This window comes from Salarias fasciatus, unplaced genomic scaffold, assembly GCF_902148845.1.
Source record: "Salarias fasciatus unplaced genomic scaffold, fSalaFa1.1, whole genome shotgun sequence".
Classification (NCBI taxonomy): domain Eukaryota; kingdom Metazoa; phylum Chordata; class Actinopteri; order Blenniiformes; family Blenniidae; genus Salarias; species Salarias fasciatus.
Genome location: NW_021941407.1, coordinates 252,631 through 276,182, shown reverse-complemented (window position 1 = coordinate 276,182; position 23,552 = coordinate 252,631). Strand labels below are relative to the sequence as shown.

Genomic DNA, 23,552 nt, shown 5'->3' with positions numbered 1-23,552 from the left:
ACCTCTACACCTTCAACACCACATTCACTCAACCTCTATGTGCTGGATTTGGATTTGGAAGTCCCATTCTCCGGTTCTGGTCCCCTGGTTCTTCAGTGAGTCTGTGTCCTCTGTAGGAAGGACGTCTCTGTCTCTGACAGCAGGGAGGAGGACAACACAATGCTAACACCATGCTAATATGCTCGCAACACAATGCTAGCAACAAAATTGGTAGCACAATGCTAGCAACACAATGCTAGCACAATGCTAGCAACACAATGCTAGCAACAAAATTGGTAGCACAATGCCAGCAACACAATGCTAGCACAATGCTAGCAACACAATGCTAGCACAATGCTAGCAACATAATGCTAGCATTATGCTCGCAACACAATGCTAGCAACACAATGCGAGCACAATGCTAGCAACACAATGCTAGTAACACAATGCTAGCATAATGCTAGCAACACAATGCTATCACAACGCTAGCAACACAATGCTAGGAACACAATGCTAGCATAGTGCTAGCAACACAATGCTGGCAACACAATGCGAGGAACACAATGCTAGCATAGTGCTAGCATGAAAACAACGCTAAAACGATGCTACCAATTAAACAAAAGAGTGCTAACATCATGCAAATATGCTAGCAACAAAATGCTAGCATACTGCTAGCAACACAACGCAAGCACAATGCTAGCAACACAATGCTAGCATAATGCTAGCAACACAATGCTAGCAACACAATGCTAGTAACACAATGCTAGCACAATGCTAGCAACACAATGCTAGCATAATGCTAGCAACACAACGCAAGCACAATGCTCGCAACACAATGCTAGCATAATGCTAGCAACACAATGCGAGCACAATGCTAGCAACACAATGCTAGTAACACAATGCTAGCACAATGCTAGCAACACAATGCCAGCACAATGTTAGCAACACAAAGCTAGCACAATGCTAGCAACACAATGTTAGCATAATGCTAGCAACACAATGCTAGCAACACAATGCTAGTAACACAATGCTAGCACAATGCTAGCAACACAATGCTAGCATAATGCTAGCAACACAATGCTAGCATAATGCCAGCAACACAATGCTAGCATAATGCCAGCAACACAATGCTAGCACAATGCTAGCAACACAATACTAGCATAATGCTAGCAACACAATGCTAGCATAATGCTAGCAACACAATGCTAGCACAATGCTAGCAACACAATGTTGGCAACACAATGCTAGCACAATGCTAGCAACACAATGCTAGCACAATGCTAGCAACACAATGCTAGCATTATGCTAGCAACACAATGCCAGCAACACAATGCTAGCACAATGCTAGCAACACAATGCTAGCATTATGCTAGCAACACAATGCTAGCAACACAATGCTAGCACAATGCCAGCATAATATAACATGAATAATATTATATGCTAATAATAAAAACAGTGTCAGCGTGATGCTAACATGCTAGCATAATGCTATGGTCTGCGCGCTGAGGACACATCCTTTCTTTTTTCATGTCCAGTTATTTTTGGCGTTCCAGTATTTTGTGGATTTTCATCCTGTTTTTTGGGGATTTTGTGTTTTCCGTGAATGTTTGGAAGTAATTCTTCTTTTCCTTTTTTGGGGGTTTTGGTTGTGATTGTGCCGCAGCTCTCTCTCTCTCTCTCTCTCTCTCTCTCTCTCTCTCTCTCTCTCTCTCTGTCAGCCATTAGAAAGCCGGCTGGCTTTGACCAATCAGATGAGCCCTGTGTGTATCCGGGTGCGTTTGCTGTTTTGTGAGGAGCGTCTCATACGGGCGGACACTCTTTCAGCAGGTTCTGTCCACTTCCTCCTCCCGGGCTGGAAGAAATGGGATTTCTTTGATGTTTTTACCTCTGTTGGAATAAAGTATCATTCAATACAAACAGCAGCGTCCAAACTTGCTTTTCCCCCAGAAATAAGAGTGAAAAATAAAAACTGCAGCAGGTTTCAGGGTTTAAATTGCTGAGCTGATTCCAGGAGAACTTCTCCACCGGTCCTGCAGAGGGAGCTGTTTCTCCACTGTGACCTGGAGGACAGCCTCACGGCTGGACAGGAAACACAACACCAGGTAAGTTTAAGTGCAAATATAATAGATTCAATGTGACAAACAAAACAGAACTATTAATACAGTAATTTAAAATGAATACTACAGCATAACATGCCTCTAAATAAGACAACAGTTCCTCACATTGAATCGCCACTCAAGTGTGCTTGAATTAATCTTTGATTCATTTTTGTAGTGCACTAATTTGCGGTGTAATTAATTAATCTAATGAATGCACTGAAGTGAGAGCCCTAAAAAGAACATCCAAATATGTACTCAACATGAATAAACTACAGTATTCTTTTGTCAAAAACAGCTATGCACAGTATGACATGCAGTAACATGTGTTGAGCAAATGTTGTAGAGCAAAACATCAATAATAATAAAGATTAAAGCACAGAAGATACATATCCAAGTGTTCATGGACTGTATGCTGAATAGAAAGGGAAAGGTGAGGTGTGTGTGTGTGTGTCTGTGTGTGTAAGAGAGTGAATGATTGGTTGATTGGACAGTTGTCCAGCTGATGCAGATCAGGTGTGAGAGGACTGCTGGAGCTGCAGGAGGACTTCTGATTGGCTGGCCAGGGAAGAAGAGGAAGTATTTAAGGCTGCCAGCTGCCAGTGGCACACGTCTCTCATTCTGTCTTTCCTCTCTGCAAACAACGCCAGCAACAACTGTGTCAGTGTGTGTGTGTGTGTGTGAGACTGAAGAGTTGAGTGAGTGTTGGACGTTGTTCTGATGAATTTGGTATCACCTGACTTCTGCTTCACTGAAGCTGCATTTAGAATCCCTTCTATCATCCAAAATCCAAACAGCAGCCAGCTGTTCTCAGTTCCTGCATATTAACTTGGCCCTGACCTTCTTCACCTTATATTTTGAGACAAACTGTCTGACATGAGATGAAAAATACCACAGTAAAGAGATGTGAGCAGGATGAAGCTGCAGCGTGAAGTATTCCAGCCTCAGTGGAAGCTGAGTCCAGCCCAGGGGCTTCAGATCTGTTGATTGTCAGTCAGCAGCCCAGGACACACACCAGTTAACGGGCAGCTCACACTCTGGCAGTCCTTTCCCTCGGTGGTCACACTGTAGACAGACAAGCAAGATGGATCATTCTGACGGATGACTCCCTCATTTGAAGCTACCAAGTCCCAGGAGACGGGAATGGAACCCACAATGCCGTGTTTTCACTTGAAAGTGTTGTCATTTAAATGTAGACTGGAAAATATGGTCCTGTTGGAAATCCGCCTCAGAATGAATTCACGTCCTCGAGATGAAGATGCTTTTTGTTTAAACCTGAAGTTACCCCTGCTGAGGAAATTAACAGGCTGATTTACTGGAGCAGAAAAAATAAAGGTGAAACATTGTTCATTGTGGAACAAAACTCCATGAACACACACCGTGCCTCAGATGCACAAAAATGTCCGGGGTGCACACAACAAAAATTCAAAGGAAGTTGTCTATACATGTTTTTATATTTAAGATTCATTTGTGACAACTTAAACACAATTTTGATGCATATTTTCTAGAAATCTTGTAATTAGACATTCAATTTTTCAAAAAAATTTGCACCACATCCCTTCAAGCTCAATCTCATGAAGAGACTTTCCCCTGGAATTTTGCAAGAGATCCTTTCTCCATTGCCAGCAGAAGCTTTGACATTTTTGCCGTTTCTATAGTTGCCTCCGGCAACCGATAAAAGTCTCTGTGGACCCGAATATCATGTCCCAAAAAGTTGGTGAGTTGGTCCAGCTCATTGTCCTTGAGGTTGAGAATTTGGGACAATGTTGCAACATGCTTGTGAAGATGTGTAGACCTGAGATACTGAGGATTCTTTGCACCACACATGCGTGCAAACTTCCTGATGCAGTCCTGTCCCCTGTAGTGACTGGTGGAGGAGCACTGTGGCCGTCCAGACAGGAAGGGATGATCTTTGTGCACATCACAGGTGTCTCTTTGGCCTGCCAGACGTTTTGCTGCCCCGAGGACCTCAGGATTTAATAAAACCTCAACCTTTCTCCCTCTTCTGCCCATCATTTCTACCCTGCTGAAGTGCCTGGCTAGCGTTTGCTCAAATTGTGAGAGTCCAGTCGCTATGTGACAACTGCCTGGCTGAAACTTGAAGTAAGAGTCACCAAAGGAAATAGAAACCAGGAGTGAAGAGCCTGGAATATCACTGTGAAAGCCTCCCGGTTGTTCTTGTGCTGAGGTGGGCATGTCTGTCTCAGCCTGTGCCGCTCATGGTTCTTTACAGCTGGTCTGCAACGAAACAGAGGAAACGTAAGACTTTCTCAAATGCCCACAAAAGTTTTGACAACATGCGTGACAGTTTGTGAAGCAGTGGGACCCCGGGGCAGGTTTACTGAGTGTTTTCAGGATCCAAACCAAACCGGCGTGTTTTAGCAGCTCTGCTCTGCCTCTCCCTGTGGACAGAACTCCAGGAATATTTGGCTTCTGAAGGGCTTTTCAATTGAAATTCGACCACTGTCATTGGTTTATGTCTTTATAGTGTCAGGCGCCTTTAAACCATTTCAGTTAATAAACCTGTTCTTCTGCTCACTCAAGCAATTTTTAACAATGACACAAATGCAGAATATCTCTGAAGACTCCATGAAATTCTGAATATTAAGGCTGTGGATGAATTTAAGTTTTTAAATTACCATAAGTATTTACACAAAATATTTTCAGTTCATCACAAATTCTTTCATTTTTTCTTTCATTCTTAGTTCTGTTGTTGTGTATTTCATGTTTTGTCAAACAGTTATTCCCAGTATATGTTAGCGTCCAACGACTGAAGTTAAAGTTACGTCTCTGATGTTTAAACTCCAGTTCAAAGGTTTCAAACTGAAATAAAATTCATCAATCTGAACAATATATCTGTTCATACAGCTGCCGATCAACGCTCCATCATAATATTAAACCTGGAGAGAAGGAAAAATGTGACATTTTAATGGACAACGGTTTCTGCTGAAGCGCCAAACCAAAAGAAGGGCTGCGGTTAGTGTGTAAACACTCACAACACTACAAAAATACACTCCAACAGTTGATTTAATCAGGTTATTATTCTTTAATAAAATCTGGGTAATAATTAAAATGGAATCATTGGAGTATTTTCATGTCAAATATTTTCTTCTTTTACTGTGAAATGGTGTCAAATATGTGATGATGCTTCCTTCACTCGAGCAAGTGTCTGAATTCACTGTCCATTAAAAATGTTCTGAGTTCCCAGGACCCGCCCCCATCACTGTGAAGCATCAGCAGTTGTTTAATCTGCACCAACAAAAGCACAGACCTCAGATATGAGGCTGAACTCAAAACAGTGAAATTAATTAGGCCGACCACTTTGTGGACATGTCTGTTGTGGAGATTAAAAAACTGCAGACGATACTTTTCTATTTCTAGCAGCCACTCACACGGCAGACTTAACCTTTTTCTTAGTCTTTGATTTCACACGACCATCTTCACTTCAACATCGATTGGTTTGAAGTGGTGTTTGTTCCAGACTCAGCACTGGACCATGACGCAGAGGCGGCGCTGCTGCACCATCAGTCTACAACCACTTCAACCTGGCCTCAGTGGGATGTTTGCTGAGTCGCACCCTTAACAGATTGCATGCTCTCTCAGGCTGAGCGGTTTCACCATTGGGCAGGACTGGCATCAGTTGATGATCAGCTCATAGATCTGTGTCTGCAGGTATGGAGAGAGATCATGAGATCACAACCACACAGGCACAAATATGAACACTGCTAATCAAGGTTCCATCGGTGAAACAATCTGAACCATCAAAACGTGTACAAATGCATTGTTGTGCATTGCGCTCAACATGAGTTACACTGCTGCATGTCAAAAGTTCAACTAATTGTTATACGAAATGTGAATAAAGGAAATGCAACATAAAGGACAGCTGAACCAAAACCTGGCTGACAGTGCAGCATGCCAGACTGCTGCGATCGAGATGGCGATTTGGATAGGAAGAAAGAGTTTCCTTCCAGGCATCATACCTGTTAACCTGTTTTTCTACCTACTATTATTATCATTTTTATCCTGTGTGTACCTGTTCATCTTAGCTCTTCTGTGACATGGATGTTTCCGGAAGAAATAACAAAAAAGTAAATGAACAAATAAAAAGTATAATTGGTAAAACGCTCAACACATAGTTAAGTTTATTCATAAATTCAATCCATGCATGCGAGGTAAATATTAAAGAGTAAAAGAATACCACTAATGTTGGGACTGAGTTACACTCACCGGGACGACGGCGCTGATTGTGTCCTTGGTTGAGAAATATTTCATCTAGGGATATCCCGATCAGGTTTTTTTGCCTCCGAGTCCTATCATTTTGAGTATCTGCAGTATTCATAGTCCCGATCCGATTCTTTTCTAATATAGTAAAATATGTACATTATCTATTAAAAAAAAAAAACTACAAAAACTTAAAATAAAAAAGGAGTACTTTTCTTAACATCAATTCAAAACAACACAGCAATATGTGCAACATATTGCTGTCTGTCTCTAATTACATCTTTCTGTAGCACGGAAAACCGAAATACATCTCATTTAACCCGTTAAAGCCGGGCACGCATTACCGCTGAAGCATGCTTCAGTGAGCAGCAGTGGCCAGAAATGTTTAATACAAAGTTAGGAGGCAGTGCAGCAACACCATCTGGACCCGGAAACAGGATCAGTTATGCATATGCACCAGTTTGATGCATTTCATTGCCCAAGAAACAGATGATTAGCGCAAAGAAGAAGAAAAAAAGACCCGACGTCAATGGTAGAACTGCGCTACAGCGCTTCCAGGTTTAATGACAGAATTGCGCAACAACGCCACTACCGTCAATGCGTCCCGGCTTCAATGGGTTAAAAAGGAAACTAAAGAAAAAATAAACACATGTATCCAACCGAGTCCAAATCAGGAGGAAACTTCCGATCCCGATCGAGTCCGTAATCACGTGATCGGGGCCGATTTCTGATCACGTGATCGGATCGGGACATCCCAAATTTCATCCAAAGCTGAAAGCGAAGCAAAGAGTTTCAGGAACAACAGGAAGTCGTGTGACAATCGAACGTGAAGCTACATCGAAGCCTAAATGTACAAAAACCAGCAGACTCCTCAGACTGACCTTGGAAATTTCCTCCACCGACTTCTCTTCGGTCACATCCAAGTTGAGGATGGAGCCCAGTGTCTGAAGAAAAGCAGAAAGCAGCCGGTCACACCCTCACACATCAGCATCATCTTCATCATTATTATTAGAAACTGGAAAGCTCTGTTTGACTCGAACTCTGACGTGAATAAATTACTTCCTTCAACCAAAACAGCACCGACACACTGAAGCAATCTCTAAATGAATGAAGTAATCTTTGGGAAATCAAACATTGACTATTCCTTTCAGCTGAGGCTATTTCCTTTTTAAATGTGACCTGAGGTGAGGTGTAATTTATTGTTAGAAATAGAAACTTTTTAGGATATATTATTCAATTTTTGAGAATGTGGAACATTACATTATTAATATTAGTACTGACTCCACATAGATGCTTCTCCAAAAATGTGAAAATAATGGATTTTTTTTTTCTTTTTCATCAAACAGTGAAACATTGAGATATTTTAAGATGTATTACACATAAACTGATCTATTTCAAGACAAACACTGGAACTGCAAGCAGTGCTGATAGGGGGCCAAGCCTCCCGCGCAACTCGGACCCCAGGTTTCACGGAGCTCACAGGAGCTCGCCACGAGGGACTCCGGGCTTGCACGCCAACCAAGGACCTCAAGTTCGGTGGCGTTAGAATTTATTATGACCCAGATCTTCAAAACTTTGTTTAGCTAGCTGGCTAGTAAAGTTTAGTCAAGCTGACGTTGCGCATATTTTGATGTAGCAAAAGTCTTTCGATAACTTCAGGTCAGACCCTACTGAAGACTTTATCTGCCAGTTTTCACGTGGATCGGACAAAGCCCCTAAGATGAATTCGCAAAAGTATGTTTTTCAGTTTTTGAGATCTACCGGAAAAAAAAAAAAAAAAAAAACTTGAGGCGGAAATGGGCGTGGCCTAGCCAGTTCAACTCGGGGAATCTGAGGATCGAAGTTTTTTGAATGTGCGACACACGGGGTGGGAGTTACAGACCAAAACGCGTTTGCGTGGCTAATAGCGCCACCTGCTGGCGGACTGATTTGATTTTTTGCGTCCTCCGTTGGACCGAGGTTCTGGACCAACCCACCCATTTTCACTGTCCTCCCATGTACGGTTTGGGCTGCAGCGGGACTTAGAGAGAAGATCACTGGAACAAATGTCATTCACTTCCCCCTCCACTGCAGCTTTTCTTGTGGCGGGAAAGTGACGACGAATGTGCGTATTTTCTTCCACATTTCCCGCACACGTGGGGACGCTCTTTGGGGTCTTCTGCAGGGACATAAAGTACAAGATAACAGATGAGAGACACGACTTGAAAGAAAAACTGCGACTCAAGCAGTGAAACAGAAAACTGTCATTCAATCAATCAATCAATCAATCAATCAAATTTTATTTCTAAAGCGCCTTCCAACTGCCAAACGGAGCACAAGGCGCTTAACAGAGTAAAACAAAATAAATAAGTAAAAACACTTTAAGACACAAAGTACTAAAAGGGGCTAAACATCAAACGCTAAATGAAAAAGGTGCGTTTTCAGATGACATTTAAAAACATTAAGTGCAGTGATAGACTTTAAATCCAGAGGGAGAGAGTTCCAGAGCTTCGGGCCAAGAACAGCAAAAGAGCGGTCACCCAAACTTTCTATATCTCGCCCTGGGGACAACCAAGGAGGTGTGGCTTGACGAGCGTAGAGTCCTGGCAGGTTGATAAATTTGCAACAGCTCTGAGATGTAAGGGGGGGCATACCCATTAGTAGCCATAAACACAAACACCAGAATCTTGTACTGGACTCGGAACCGCACCGGAAGCCAGTGGAGAGCTTGAAGGACCGGAGTAATGTGTGAGTATTTTGAGGAGTTGGAGATGAGACGAGCTGCTGCGTTCTGAACCAACTGAAGTTTATGGAGGAGTGAGAGATTCAGTCCAGCGTAAAGGGCGTTACAATAGTCAAGTCTTGAGCTGATGAGAGCATGAGCGGCCTTCTCTAAATCTGCCCGAGACAAGAATGGCTTAACTCTGCTCAGAAGCCTTAGTTGGAAAAAGCCCGCCCTCACAACAGAACTGATTTGCTTTTCAAAGTTAAGTTCATTATCAAAAATCACACCCAGATTCCTCACAGCAGAAGCAAATTGTGGGGCGGATGAACCAAAATCTGGGGAACTGTGGGTTGGGTCAGAACTGAAGTGGATATATTCAGTCTTTTCCCCATTCAAATGAAGGAAATTCTGTGACAACCACTGTTTGATGGTGTGGAGACAGTTATTGAGGGGATCTAACGCAGAGCGATCATTATAGATAACTGGAAGATAAATCTGGAGATCGTCTGCATAAAAGTGAAATTGGATGTTGTGACTGGAGATAAGTCGACCAAGCGGTAGCATATATAATGAAAACAAAATGGGACCAAGAATAGAGCCTTGAGGCACTCCAGACGAGAGAGGAGCAGCAGAAGACGCAAACTCATTTATATGTACCGTGAAGGATCTGTTTGAGAGATAGGAGGAAAACCACTTGAGAACCGCACCCTGCAGGCCTACAGTGTGTTGAAGTCTGGAAATGAGGATGGAATGATCCACGGTATCAAAGGCAGCGGTAAGATCTAATAACACCAAGACAACAGAACTTCTGTTGTCTAGAGCTGTCAATATATCATTATGGACCCTCAACAACGCAGACTCGGTGCTATGTCTCGACCTGAAGCCTGATTGAAATTTGTCCGCAATGCCATTAGAATTAAGGTGAGAGAGAAGCTGCGAAAAAACAAGCTTCTCCATCAGTTTGGACAAAAAAGGCAGGTGAGAGATAGGACGGAAGTTAGATAAGAGGGAGGGATCCAGACCGGGTTTTTTAAGCAATGGTTTTACGATGGCGTGCTTGAGAGCAGCTGGCACAATGCCCAAACTAAAACAGCTGTTTATGAAGGAAACAAGGCATGGGCCTAAGATGTCAACAGCTTCCTTCATAATATGAGTAGGGACAGTGTCTAGTGCACAAGTTGTCGACTTCAACCCCTGGACAGCTATTTTGAGGTCCACAAGAGTAACAGGGTCAAAACTCTCAAACACACCATTGTGCAGCAGAAATGGATGTGAAGGCTGTAGGAACAGGTGTAATCGCTTGCCTAATAGACATAACTTTGTCCAAAAATATTGCTTAAAAGCATTGCAGGTTTGTTCAGAAACGTCATTCAGAGCAACAGACACAGGGTTAATTACAGAATTAATGGTTTTGAACAGTACTCCAGGGCGGTGGCTATTGCTCCTGATGAGATTGGAGAGGTACTGCCTTTTAGAATCCCCTACTGCCCTCTGAAAGGCGGTGAGGCTGTCCCTAAAAATGTCCAGTGACACCTGTAACCTGTCTTTCTTCCATTTGCGCTCCGCTTGTCTGCACCGACGCCTCAGGGCTCGAGTTGTGTCATTGAGCCAGGGGACAGAGGTAGATCTAGTAGTCACAGTCTTAAAAGGTGCTACAGAGTCCAGGATCTGGGAGCAGGTGGAGTGGAAGGCGGAAAGGAAGCGGTCTGGACATAAAGGAGATGTCAGTTCAGGAGCAGAGCAAAGGCCAGATGCAGAAAAGGCAGCCGAAAAGTCCTTTACAGCAGATGAGGTAAAGATGCGCGGCGTTGGGGGGCAGGTTGGGTGGTCGCAGGTGGAAACAGCGCAGATGCCAAACTGTATAAGAGAGTGATCGTTGGATTGGGAAGAAACTGACAACTCACAGATTGATACTGTGATCCCCCGAGAGATAATTAAGTCCAATGTATGACCTAAACCTGTGAGGGGACCAGATATAGACTGTGTGAGATCCAGAGAGTTTAGGAGAGATTTAAAGTTATTGGCCAACTCATCTGAGGGGCAGCAGACATGGATGTTAAGTCCCCACAGATTAGGATGTTATCAACTTTGGCATAACTCTGCTAGAAACCGGACAACTCACTCAGGAAATCCTTTTTTCAGTTTAGGTGGCCGAATAAATGACAGCACACAGAATGGGACAGGGCAGAGTCAATACAAACATTTGGAGCTCAAAGCTGGAGTACCCCTGGTGGACAGTTGGCGGCAGTTCAAGGACTGCTTGTATACGGTTGGCTATCCCTCAGCCTTCCCGTTTGTCTCGGGGAGTTAGGACACAGGTAGCCGGAGGGGAGGAGCTCCGAGAAACAGACTGACATCACCTGGTGGCAGCCACGTTTCCACGAGGAAGAAGAAATCCAGATTGCGGGAGGAGATGATATCATTGAAGACAACGTTTTCTTGTTGATCGATCTGGCGTTGCAAAACCCCATGCGGAGCGAGGACGAGGCGGCAGCAGCGCTGTCATACGAGTAATCGGGCGGAGGTTTTCCAGGACACGGGCCGCGCGAGGATTTCTCCCACCAACACCAATTTGGGGTAGAGATGGCGGAGTCCGGGCCAACAGGAAGAAGCCAGCGGTAACATTCCCGAGCTCTACTGGGGACGGCGCAGGCAGGTCCAATCAGCTCACTAGTCCACGGCAGGTTCAGGTAGGATCGAAGCTTGACATGTAGCCCTCCTCTCCGACCACGTCCTTCTGCGGCGCTTACTGCCTGGACGCCGACAGGCAGGGCGACTGAGGAAGGCAGGAATTGATGACAGCAGTGGTGGCGGAGGGTTGTGGAATTTCCCGTTAACAGGATGATTAAACGGAAAACGCAGTTCTAGAAGCGTAGCTCGGTCATATGTAACGGCCGATGACACGACTACAAATCCATAAGACAGCAGGACACAGAGGAGAAAGCGGACTGCCAGACACAGCGGCGCCATCTTGACTCCTCCCAAAAAGCCTTCAAAAGAGTGTACAGGGGTTACACTCTTGCTCATTGAGCTCCTTTAACTGCTGATCGATTGTTTGGGATGAACTTTTTCTTGGTGGTATGTTCACTCAGCTCTCATATCGACACGTTCTGTTTCAGCTCGGGGCCATTTTCGCCTAAAAGTTCAACTAAAGACGTCCCCAAAGTAAACTGGATGCTGTTCTTGAACTGTTTGGAGTACATGCATGGTTGGGGTCTCATTGAAAGCTGACAACCTGTATGTTCACCCAGTGCAGTCAGAATTACTCTAGGTGCCACTGCCACAGATTTATTTATGTTGCAACACACTGAATTAGGATGAATTTCATTCTCGCCTGAATTTTTTCCCTCAAAAACACCTGGAAATAAGTGTGGCAGCACTGAAAGAGCTTGAAAACACAATCTTGCTAAAGCCTGGGGTCTTACATAGTTCAGGTCAAAATGTCAGAGCAGTACTACTAGAAATGAGTGTTTCACACATGTATTTGTACTGCTATGCCCCGGCGGGGTCAATTTTGGACATCCTCTGTACACCCTCTGCATGCCCTCTGTACAATGGTGTTAGGGCTGGGCCATATGGACCAAAATTCATATCCCGATATATTTAGGCTGAATATCAATATACGATATACATCCCGATATTTTTTCCGCAAAGTGAGAGCAAATGTTCAGTCAAAGTCAAAGCCAAATATGACAAGTCACAAGTAGATTTATTGAAAGCGGCTGTTTCAGTGAACGCTGGCAAAATGAAATGAATAACAATCAACTGGTTTCTTCACCTGGTTCATCAGAAATGCTCTGTTGTTCAAATAATAGATGGAAACATAAATACCATATAACAACAGGAGTACCTTTTTGAAATGAAAGCTCTATAAGGTACACATTTAAATAAAAATATCTTAAACTGGAATTTGGCACTCAGAGAGGCAGACCTCCGCCACAGCTCAATCAGTCACCAACACGTAGAAAGCTCAGTGATTTCTGTATTTCCATCACCTCTACTTTTGAGTGTTCCCCACCTGTTTTGCTTTACGTGCCATGTCAGTAGTTGTTGCTCAGCTGTTAGCTGAATCAGCTGTTTGAAGGAGGCCACAGTGTGACACGTCTCACCGGTTAAAAGCCTCCGGCTCTGCGGTGGTGAAGCCTCCGGCTCTGCGGTGGTGAAGCTCCGCGGTGGTGAAGCCTCTCAAAAAAGCGTGACGCGTCGTAACACTCTCTGAACGTGTGGCTCTCCTCTGAGGATTCACTGTGATTTCTGACACAGTTTAAACGGTGATATTTGGGCTTTTCCAGGCGTTATGCTCCAGGTTTAAAGCTCCCAGACTCCTGTCCTCTCACACTGTCGCTGCCAACTTCCTGAATGTGGGTTTTGTAAAAAGCCGCGACTTCCTATTGGTGGAACTGAGACACAGAACCACTGGCCTTGACCTTCTCTACCTCAATAAGAGACGCTATTGACGACTTTAAACTGTGCAGCAATCTATTGGATTTCCCTCTCTGCATGATTTAGTAAGCATAATAGATGTTTTAGATTTATTATCTGATAACCTGAAATGTTTCCAACTCCCAATCAAGTCTACAGGGCTGGGATGGATTTGTTGATATTGTTGAGAAAAACTATGATGTCGTCCACGTATAAAGCCACAGAGCTACAGATGAATAAGTGGGGATTTTTAAGGTAACAAGGAGACAAAAACACAGTTTCCATGTGAACTCTTACTGCAGAGAGGAGGAAAGGAAGTCATATTTAAATGGCCGTCATTGTAACTGCTGCTAGAAACTCTGAGCTTGAACTTCCTGTAATCAACAATATTTGACAGAGGAAGGATTTTTTCATCAACATAGATGATGTGAGGCGGCTCCAGTTTGTACTATTATTTCCTCCTCAGCCGTTACCTTTACTTTCATGAAGCCGTAGATCCCAGATTATTCTCCACAGTTCAGTCTGCTCCTTCTTCTGACCCGATCCGTCTCATGAAGGCCTCCGCTTCCACGTGATTGTTGAAGATGTAGGATCGTTCTTTGTAAGTCTCAATCAGTCGGGCAGGAGGGAGGACGCCACATCGGAGTCCCGCTGCACGGAGCTGTGGTCTGGGCCTCATCCACTTCAACAACACACCAAACACATGCTAGCATGAAGCACACTTGATGACAACACCATTATTACACAATAGAGCCAGTGCAATGAGAAGCTTGGACGCTGTTGTATGTATTGAATGATACTTTATTCCACAGTGGTTAAAAAAAAAAAAAGTCATGAAATCCGAGAATGAAATGGATCAATTCTGCCCTCAGATATATTTAAAATGCTCTTGAATTTTGAGAGAGAGAGAGAGAAGAGAGAGAGGAGAGAGAGAGAGAGAGAGAGAGAGGAGAGGACTATATCTTCCTCGGTGTGTATCTGTCTGCAGGTTCTTTTTCGTTCTGTGTCTAAACGTGTGTCGACACATGGTGACTCTCTCTGCATATTCAGGTGATCTTATCTCTGAACCAGACAAACACACTCAGCCAATCAAAAGTCTCTTTTCTGTATTGTGACAGTCTTTAAAACACTGACGATGCATATCCAAGTGTTCATGGACTCGTATGCCCTGACATAGAAGGGAAAGGTGAGGTGTGTGTGTAAGAGAGTGAATGATTGGTGATTGGACAGTTGTCCAGCATGGCCGACCTGTTCTGGAAGCGATGGGTGATAGAGTACTTACCTGAACTTCAAACACATCAAAGTGGTCACGTGTCTCAAGAAACTTGTGCCTGGGGACCTGTTTTGCTCGTGGATGAGGACTGCACCAGAAGAAACTCATGGATCATTGGCAGGATCATCAAATCAGTGCCAGATGAATACGGGTTGTTCGCCGTGTTCGTGTAAAGACCAAGACCAGTGAATTGGACAGACCTGTCACTCAGGTCTGTCTTCTCCTGGAGGCAGTTGGATATGAGGCATTGGTAAAGACTGTTCTCCAACGTTATGTCAAGTGCTGGGAACCTCTGACATCAGAAGAAAGAAGACAAGACTCATTTATGTTCTGAAGACTTTTAATTTGCAACGGTTGATAATGTTTCTAGTTTGGGAAAACAATTAGGGGCCGGGAATGTCGGGCGCAAGGACGGATCTCTTATTATTATTTTCTTTGTTTGTTTTAGATTTGACTTTTTGAGCTCTCCTTGTCTCCTCCTCATTTCGTTTATTGGGTAGCTGGCCCTTTAAGAAGGTGCTCCGCCGTACTTCCGGGTTTGCTCGGCTGTGAGCTGCAAGCGGCAGACGTTTCACCAGCTGTGGAGTCACACGGTTTCTTACCGTGCTCTTTTTGTGTTTGTGTGTATCATCCCGTGGATCTAGTGACACTGTGGAATAAACGTTGCTTTGTTTTTCAACTCAACAACGGCTGTGGCGGTGGAGGATTACATCTAACTCAGGGGGAGACGCGTAAGCCAGGACTACCAGCATCTCTCAGCTTTGCCCGTAACACTGAGGCCTCTACGGTCCAAACTAAAAAGTCTGACTGCTCTGAAAGTGTTAGGGATATACTTTAATTAACACTACGACTATGGAATAATTGTATTAACTGTATATTAGGCCTTTCCTGAGAGAAGTACATCAAGGTTATAAGATGTTCTGCTAAAGTGTAAACATACCCACACGTTCCGGAGAAACCAACACACACTCACGAGTGTTCCAAAACATACCGGATCAGGATGTCAGCTCTCGGTTGGCAGCTGACATCAATACCAAATTGTCCAATTGCGAACAAAGTCCAACCTATCTGTCAGGGCAGGCCCAGCCCAGAAGAACATGGAATAAAAACTCTGATTCATCAACAATCAGGATCCTTTCGGGGTGAAATACTTTGTATCTTTCCCTGTAAGGTCCAGCGCTGAACATTACATTTGGCTATACTTAAATAAATGGTAATAATCTGAAGTCAGTCGTTTTGGCATTCTTTATACCAAGCATAGAATAAGAGAACCGGGTGGAGTCAGCGGGACGGAAGTCCTGGGATCCAACAAAAGCTTCACCAACTGAGAGACAACTAATTTTCCTATCAAACGTGATATTTTTTGTTCAGTTTTGCCAAACAGCAAAGGAACAAGGAGCAGTTGTTTCCCAAACAGAAACTTTTATTTTCTCCTCTCTCCACTCTAACTGAAATGACCATATATGGGCATACGGTGCAGTTACACAGCTGACAGCAGCTGTCAATCAAACTCTGACACTCAGTGCCTTCATTCAGTGACTCTCAAAAGCAGATGAGAGAAGCTAACAACTCCATGTTAGTGGATGGGAGATGCTAACAACTCAATGTTCGTGGATGGGACATGCTAACAGCTCCCATGTTAGTGGGTGAGAGAAGCTAACAGCTCCATGTTAGTGGATGACAGATGCTAACAGCGACATGTTAGTGTACGGGACATGCTAACAACTCCATGTTAGTGGATGGGAGATGCTAACACATACATGTTAGTGGATGGGAAATGCTAACAACACCATGGTAGTTGATGACAGATGCTAACAGCTACATGTTGGTGGATGGGAGATGCTAACAACTCCATGGTAATCGATGACAGATGCTAACAGCTACATGTTGGTGGATGGGAGATGCTAACAACTCCATGTTAGTGGATGAGAGATGCTAACAGCTACATGTTAGTGAATGGGAGATGCTAACAACTCCATGGTATTCAATGACAGATGCTAACAGCTACATGTTAGTGGACGGGACATGCTAACAACTCATTGTTAGTGGATGACAGATGCTAACAGCTACATGTAAGTGGATGGGAGATGCTAACAACTAGTATGTTAGTGGATGGATGTCTCAGTCGCGGGCTGGCGGGAGGCTCGGTCCCAACCAATGCTGCTTGCGGCTTTAATTATCAGTGTTATGGTGTCAAAGTATTACTCTTCATAGTTTATAAATCTGGTGTGATGAAACACAAGTGTTTTATGTTTATAAAAGGTATTCCTGTGAAGTTGTGGTTAAGTTATTGGAGAGATTGAATGCGGAACCTTTGCGCTGTGCCTGCCCCGATGCACTCTGGGGATGGACTTTCGGTCTCAGCCTCAGATGTGTTTTGGCAAAGGCACGAGTGGAGCTGTGGTTCTTTCTCTCATGCTTCTCCATTTCACAGGTCAGTAACTGATTCAACTTACTGCAAATGGAAGCCTTAAGCTTTATGTTACTTCTGCATTTCATGGAAAGCCATTTTGTGTTGTTTATAGAAATTTAATGTGACTTTTTTATGTGGGTTTATGGAGCCGCGCTGCACCGGAAGTCTCGCAAGAGTTGGTGGTAATCTCGCGAGAGTTGGCAGTATTATTGTGAGAGTTCATGGACTTCAAGCAGAGATGTGTGTTTTCTTCAGGAATGTATCTTTATGCACTTATAGCTCCAAATTGACAACAGGACTCCTTGACTTGTATTATTTTATTTGATAAACCCTTAATGCTTTGTTTGTTTACAAATAAGAATTATTTATATGTTTATTGAGATTTAAGATATGTTTTGTGTTGTTTTGTGAAGATTTTGCTGCAGAATGACATGTTTATTCAATTTATATATTTCTATTTCTATATGCTAAGTCTAAAATTTGTATTTGTTTATACAGAAACTGAAGCCATATGAAGAGTTTTGAATAACTGTGAATGCATATAGATTAAATATGACTTTATTGAGACTTTAATAGTTATTTTGATCTGGACAGAAATAAAAAGCACTTAATGTGAATTCTATATTTGTTTATTGTTTGAATAAGATATGTTTTGGCAAAGACACGAGTGGAGCTGTGGTTCTTTCTCTCATGCTTCTTCTCCATTTCACAGAAAACAATTATTTTTGTTCTCGTGGTCACCAAGCCTGGGACCCGTAACATCAGCATCGTGACATCATGTTCTGATAAGCCCCTCCCACCTTCTGACAGGCTCCTCCTCCTCCTCCCTGCTGTCAGAGACAGAGATGTCCTTCCTACAGAGGACACAGACTCACTGAACAACCAGAGGACCAGAGGGTAAATCCAGCATATAAAGGTTGAGTGAATGTGGTGTTGAAGGTGTAGAGGTGGATCAGAGAGTCAGAGGAGACTCTGAAGAAGGACAGAGAGCCAGCAGGACAGTCCACATACACTGCTACTCTACCAGAGGAGGAGGAGGAGGAGGAGGAGGAGGAGGAAAGGAGTGTTACTCTGTCATTGTGCCAGACAGAGTAACGTCCAGTCCAGCACCCCAGACTCCAGGACTGATGATTCCCTCCAAACCTACACTCCTCACTGTCTCCTTTCCTTCTGATTCCTCTGTAACTCACTGATATAGAAACCCATCCGCTCCACTCGACCTCCCAGTAACATCGACCACTCAGATCATTTCTACACAGCAGCTGAGGACAGCCATCAAATCTGTGAGGATGATGAGGATACGGCTGCTCTTCCTCCACATGTGTCACCTTCCTGTTGTTGTTGGACAGTTTTGAGCTTTCTGCTCATTGAGTTTTCATCCAGTTGAAGTTTGAGAGAAATCTGATGGATGGAAAAAGAGGAAAAGATGAACAAGAGAAAAGTCCTGATGTGACACGTGATAGATTTGTTGTTTGTGGACTTCCTGGACATGTTTTGATTGGAGAGAAAGTTTGATGAGGACACTTTTTGTCAGGCTTCTCTTGTCAGGAATGTTTGAATGAATCCAAAGCTTTGATTGAAAGACAAACGGACAGTGATGAGTCCAACTTACACTTCCTCAGTCCAGGTTTGAGCCTCTGCTGTCCACCATGGTCCACCCTGCAGGGAGACAGAGAGAGAGAGAGAGAGAGAGAGAGAGAGAGAGAGAGACCGAGACCTTTAACCAGCACTGTCTTTGGTCAGTTGTTATCAGCTTGGGTTTTCTCTGTAAAAGCGCCAAGAAATGACTGTGTTGTACTTGGTGAGATATAAATGAAGCTGAACTGAATTGAATGAAACTATAAAAATCTCAAATCAAGTTGGGTGAAACCTTCTCATTGTCAATGGCTTCTGTATATCTGAAATGACTCAATGACTTCCAGATCTGAAACCTCCTTCTATGATTGTCACAATGATAACATCGACAAAAGATAGAAAAATCTATATGGTATGTTCCCCATCACCCTGAGAGACTCCCCAGTGGACACCTCCATCACCATGAGAGACTCCCCAGTGGACACCTTCATCACCCTGAGAGACTCCCAGTGGACACCTCCATCACCATGAGAGACTCCCCAGTGGACACCTTCATCACCCTGAGAGACTCCCCAGTGGACACCTCCATCACCATGAGAGACTCCCCAGTGGACACCTTCATCACCCTGAGAGACTCCCCAGTGGACACCTCCATCACCATGAGAGACTCCCCAGTGGACACTACAGAAAGCTGCAGTCTGCCGTCCCTAAATGACCTCAAACATCCAGGATCCTAAGGCTTGCACATAGATGGTGGCCGAACCCCTCCCACCCTGGTCACCAAGTCTTTCAAACTCTCTCCTCTGGAAGGAGGGTTGGGGTCACCAGGACCAGAACCAGAACAGTTTCTGCCCCTCTGCCACTGCTCTCATGAACAACCACTGACAATAACAGGACATGCTGCCAGAACTTTCCAGGAGCAGAGCCTCAGATTTGCTGTGGAGCCAAGACACATGACATTGATCAACACCCAAGCTTCTAGTAAATTATAGAGAAGTTTGTATTTTATTTCGTGATTTCTTTCATAAATCCCTTTCCTAATGTGAAGACGTCCAGGGCATCACACATGAAGCTTCAATTAACACTATAAATGATGTTTTCTCTATGTCATGACCGAGCCAGAGACCAGTGTTTCCTCTATGATGAATGCTGTTCAACATTAAACAGGCTTCTTGCCCAAGAGTCTTTCCAACCAGTCTGATCATCAACTGGAGACATTGTGAAGAACATCTCAGTCTCCATGAGGAGCTCCTGCTGTGTGTCCATACCTGAGAGTCTCCAGGAGCAGTGGGATCCTCCACTGCCGCTGACAGCTCCTTCACTCCTGAGTCTCCTGGATGGTTGTAGCTCATGGTCCAGCTCTCTCAGATGGGAGGACTTGGATCTCACAGCTGAGACCAGAGAAGCACAGCCTTCCTCTGAGACCAGACACCCTGACAGACTGGAGACACAAACATGGCTGCATCAAGTCAAGAAGGAAGAAGGAAGATCCTCCACATGATCAAGCAGCAGCTGGATCCTGACCTGAGAGCTTCCAGTTTACAGTGAGGACTCTCCAGTCCAAGAGACAGACGCTTCACTCCTGAATCCTGCAGCTGGTTGTTACTCAGGTCCAGATGTGTCAGACTGGAGGACTGAGAGCTGAGAACTGAGGACAGAGCTCCACAGCTTCTCTCTGACAGACCACAGCCGCTCAACCTGAAGAAGAAGCAACAATGAAAACCACATCAATGTTTGTCATGGACTCAGTTCTACATCTCTGACTGGAAACTTGAATCTGCCCACATGGAAAAGACATTTAAAAGCCTTCTGAGAAGTTCCATCAATTCCACTAGTCAGTCTTCATGTTTTTTATGGATTATGCTTCCGTCTCTTCATTTTTCTCTCTATTAAACACATCTGTGGAAGTAAAATCTAGCCATGGTTCATTGTCTCCAGCTTGCTTGGACAGAAAAGCCAGAAGATCTTCTTCTTCATGTGAAATGTCAGAGTAGACAACGGCTCATTGCAGTCCTCCAGCTGGAGCTGGAGGCTCTGTTGTATTCTGGAAGATTGAACACAAACCATGTTCCTGAGGCACAGCGGTGATATGAGGTCTCCTGAGAGCAGCAAGGAAATGACTGAAGTCTCTTTTCACTCTGGGAGATTTTCACACCTGAACAGTAGCATTAGCAATAGTATAAATTTCAGCTTTAGCTTTAGTAGTAGATTTAGCATTAGAATTGGTATTAGTGTTAGCATTAACTTTAAGAGTAGCATTAGCTTTAGTACTAGTATTAGGGTTAGGGTTTGGTGCTGGCATTGTGATCATCTATGAATGTTTATAACTACAGCTACACATGTTATAATGGCATTATAATGCTTTATGAATGTACTTATAATGTGTATGCAGGGGGGCTTCAAGTAAAGTGTTACCATTTTTTTTAATTTTTTGAGTGATTTTCTTAAGGTGAGTGATCAATCCGGTGACTTTAATGTGTTCTGCTGTATAGATATTCTTTTTTGATTGAGTTTTTAAGTGTTGATATTGTAAAAAGTAATTTTTTCCTATTTGAGATCTTTGAAATAGCTTTGTGTCTGTCATTAGTGTATTGCTGTCAAAGCCCAATTTTGTGAAATTGGCAGTTGATTTTGTAGCACAGCCACTTACAATGCTTTATAATCTCTCAGTTGAAAACAAAGAAATTCCATCAGTTTGGAAGTCAGCTCATGTTATTCCCTTGTTGAAAGGGGTGACCCTGCAGTTTTAACCAATTATAGGCCAATATCTAACTTGTGTACCCCTGTCGAAAGTTCTTGAATCCCTTGTATGTGATCACTTGAAGATTTTTTTAGATTCTAATGAACTTATCTCAAAGTGGCAGTCAGGCTTTAGGAAAAGGCACAGTACTGTCACTGCTGCCACTAGAGTGATTAATGATATAATTGTTGCTCTTGACAACAAGCAGTGCTGCGCTTCACTTTTTATTGATTTGTCAAAAGCTGTTGACACGGTGGATCATACCGTTTTAAAGCAAAGGCTTCATCATTTTGGTTTGTCTGATCATGCAGCATCCTGGTTCGCAATTATCTGAGTGGACAGGACTCAGGTGCATTAAATATGAAGGGTTTTGTTCTGACTTTATGATGTCCACAAGGGGTGCCACAGGGTTCAATACTGGGACCCTCTTGTTCATAATGTACATTAATGATTTGGGTCTCAATGTGTCAGATGCTAATATGCACTTTTATGCTGATGACACAATTATTGACTGTGATGGACCAACCCCGACTAAAGCTGTTGAATTCTTGCAGAAAGCTTTTAATGTGGTCCAGAACACACTTCTGCAGCTAAAGTTAGTCCTCAACACTGACAAGACGACACTGATGTTGTTCTCAAACAATAAGAAGGTGCTTCAAACTGCCCCCCACTGTTTAGGCTTGAGGGAAATGTCACAGAAGTGGTTCATGGTACAAACATCTTGGGTCTTGCTTGACAAGGGCCTCTGCTTCAAGGACACACATTGAAAATCTTGTGAAGAAACTGAAACTCACATTGGGTTTTTTCTTCAGAAATAAATTGTTGTTTTTCTTTCAATTTGAAAAAAGCGGCTTGTCACTTGCAACATTTTTATCAGTTTTAGATTATGGAGACCTGCTGTACATGAATGCCTCAGCTCAATGTCTTCATTTTATTTACAAGGCCATGCTTGGTCTATGTCGTGGAATTTATTTAAAAAGTATCCTAGGCCAGTTCACGGTGCAAAAAAACGTAACATCTTCAAGTATATCCATTCTTGGTTCTTGAAGTCTTCCATCGTAGTTCTCCTCAGAAAAATCAGGCAGAGTCAGAGTCAGAATGCAAAAGGAGGACTTTATTCCCAAAAAACCCTCCTGGCAGTCAGGCCGACCAAAGAACTGATTGCGCCGATCGCTCTCCGCTCCATCTATTTATACTATTTCTTGGGAGTTTGTGCTTCTCAATTGATTCTTCGTTCAAGACACAATTGTTCAAAACCATTCGTTGAGTCTTAGTTGAGTCTTCGTCAAGACACAATTGCTCCCCCCTCCCTACAAAGGTCAATGTCCGTGACCCCTTGGGAGGCCCTCTCAATTCAATCAATCAATCAATCAATCAATCAATTTATTTTGTATAGCCCAGTATCACAACAACAGTTGCCTCAGAGGGCTTCAAGATGTTACATTGTCGTAAAAGTAAACACAGTGAATAAGCATAATGGTAATATGTCAATATTTACAGTAACGAGACAGAACAAAGCAACCACCGCCTTCGACCCTCACATCTGGCAAGAAAAAACTCCAAAAACCCAGTGGGAAAAGAAGAAATCTTGGGGAGAACCACAGTATGGAGGGATCCCTCTCTCAGCCTCCAAGTCTCCAAATGCCAGGTGTTGTGCAACAAATCATAGTGTTACATTTCTTGTCCAATGAGCCTCATTTGCACCAGAGGGAGACAGAGAGACAATTGACCTGTAGTCTTAGATTTTAGAAAAAACAAACTGTCCAGCTGCCAAGAGGCTGCCGTAAAAATGAAAAATGGCAGGCTGGCGAACAGAACAAGGATACATGTCTTTTCCACGCCTGTGTCTATGAGCATACTGTAACTAACAGAGACATGCATTACATGAACAATAGTAAATAACATAATATAATAAGCGTGATGTAAAGAATATTATAAAATTATTCAACATTTCCCCCCTTTGAGACTAACAAGTCTCATACTACACCACTACAACTAATCAACTACAATGTATTCATAGCAAAAAAAAGGATTTGTCTGTAAGCGTGTAACGGCAGTATTTAACTGCGGGACATCTTGCACCTTTTCAAAAAGGCTACGTGGTTTCAGCACACACGTATGAATATACT

The 23,552-nt window shown here is 43.4% G+C and overlaps 1 protein-coding gene across 1 annotated transcript in view; it reads right to left on the bottom strand.

Moving 5' to 3' along the window:
• Window positions 1-15,203: 15,203 nt before the first annotated feature.
• The window catches only part of LOC115385807 (uncharacterized), a 28,445-nt gene continuing 20,096 nt past the window's right edge, over window positions 15,204-23,552 (bottom strand). The window contains exon 5 of the mRNA XM_030087883.1: window positions 15,204-15,248. Within this exon, the coding sequence (XP_029943743.1) occupies window positions 15,204-15,248 (45 nt within the window). The remainder of the gene's footprint in view (window positions 15,249-23,552) is intronic.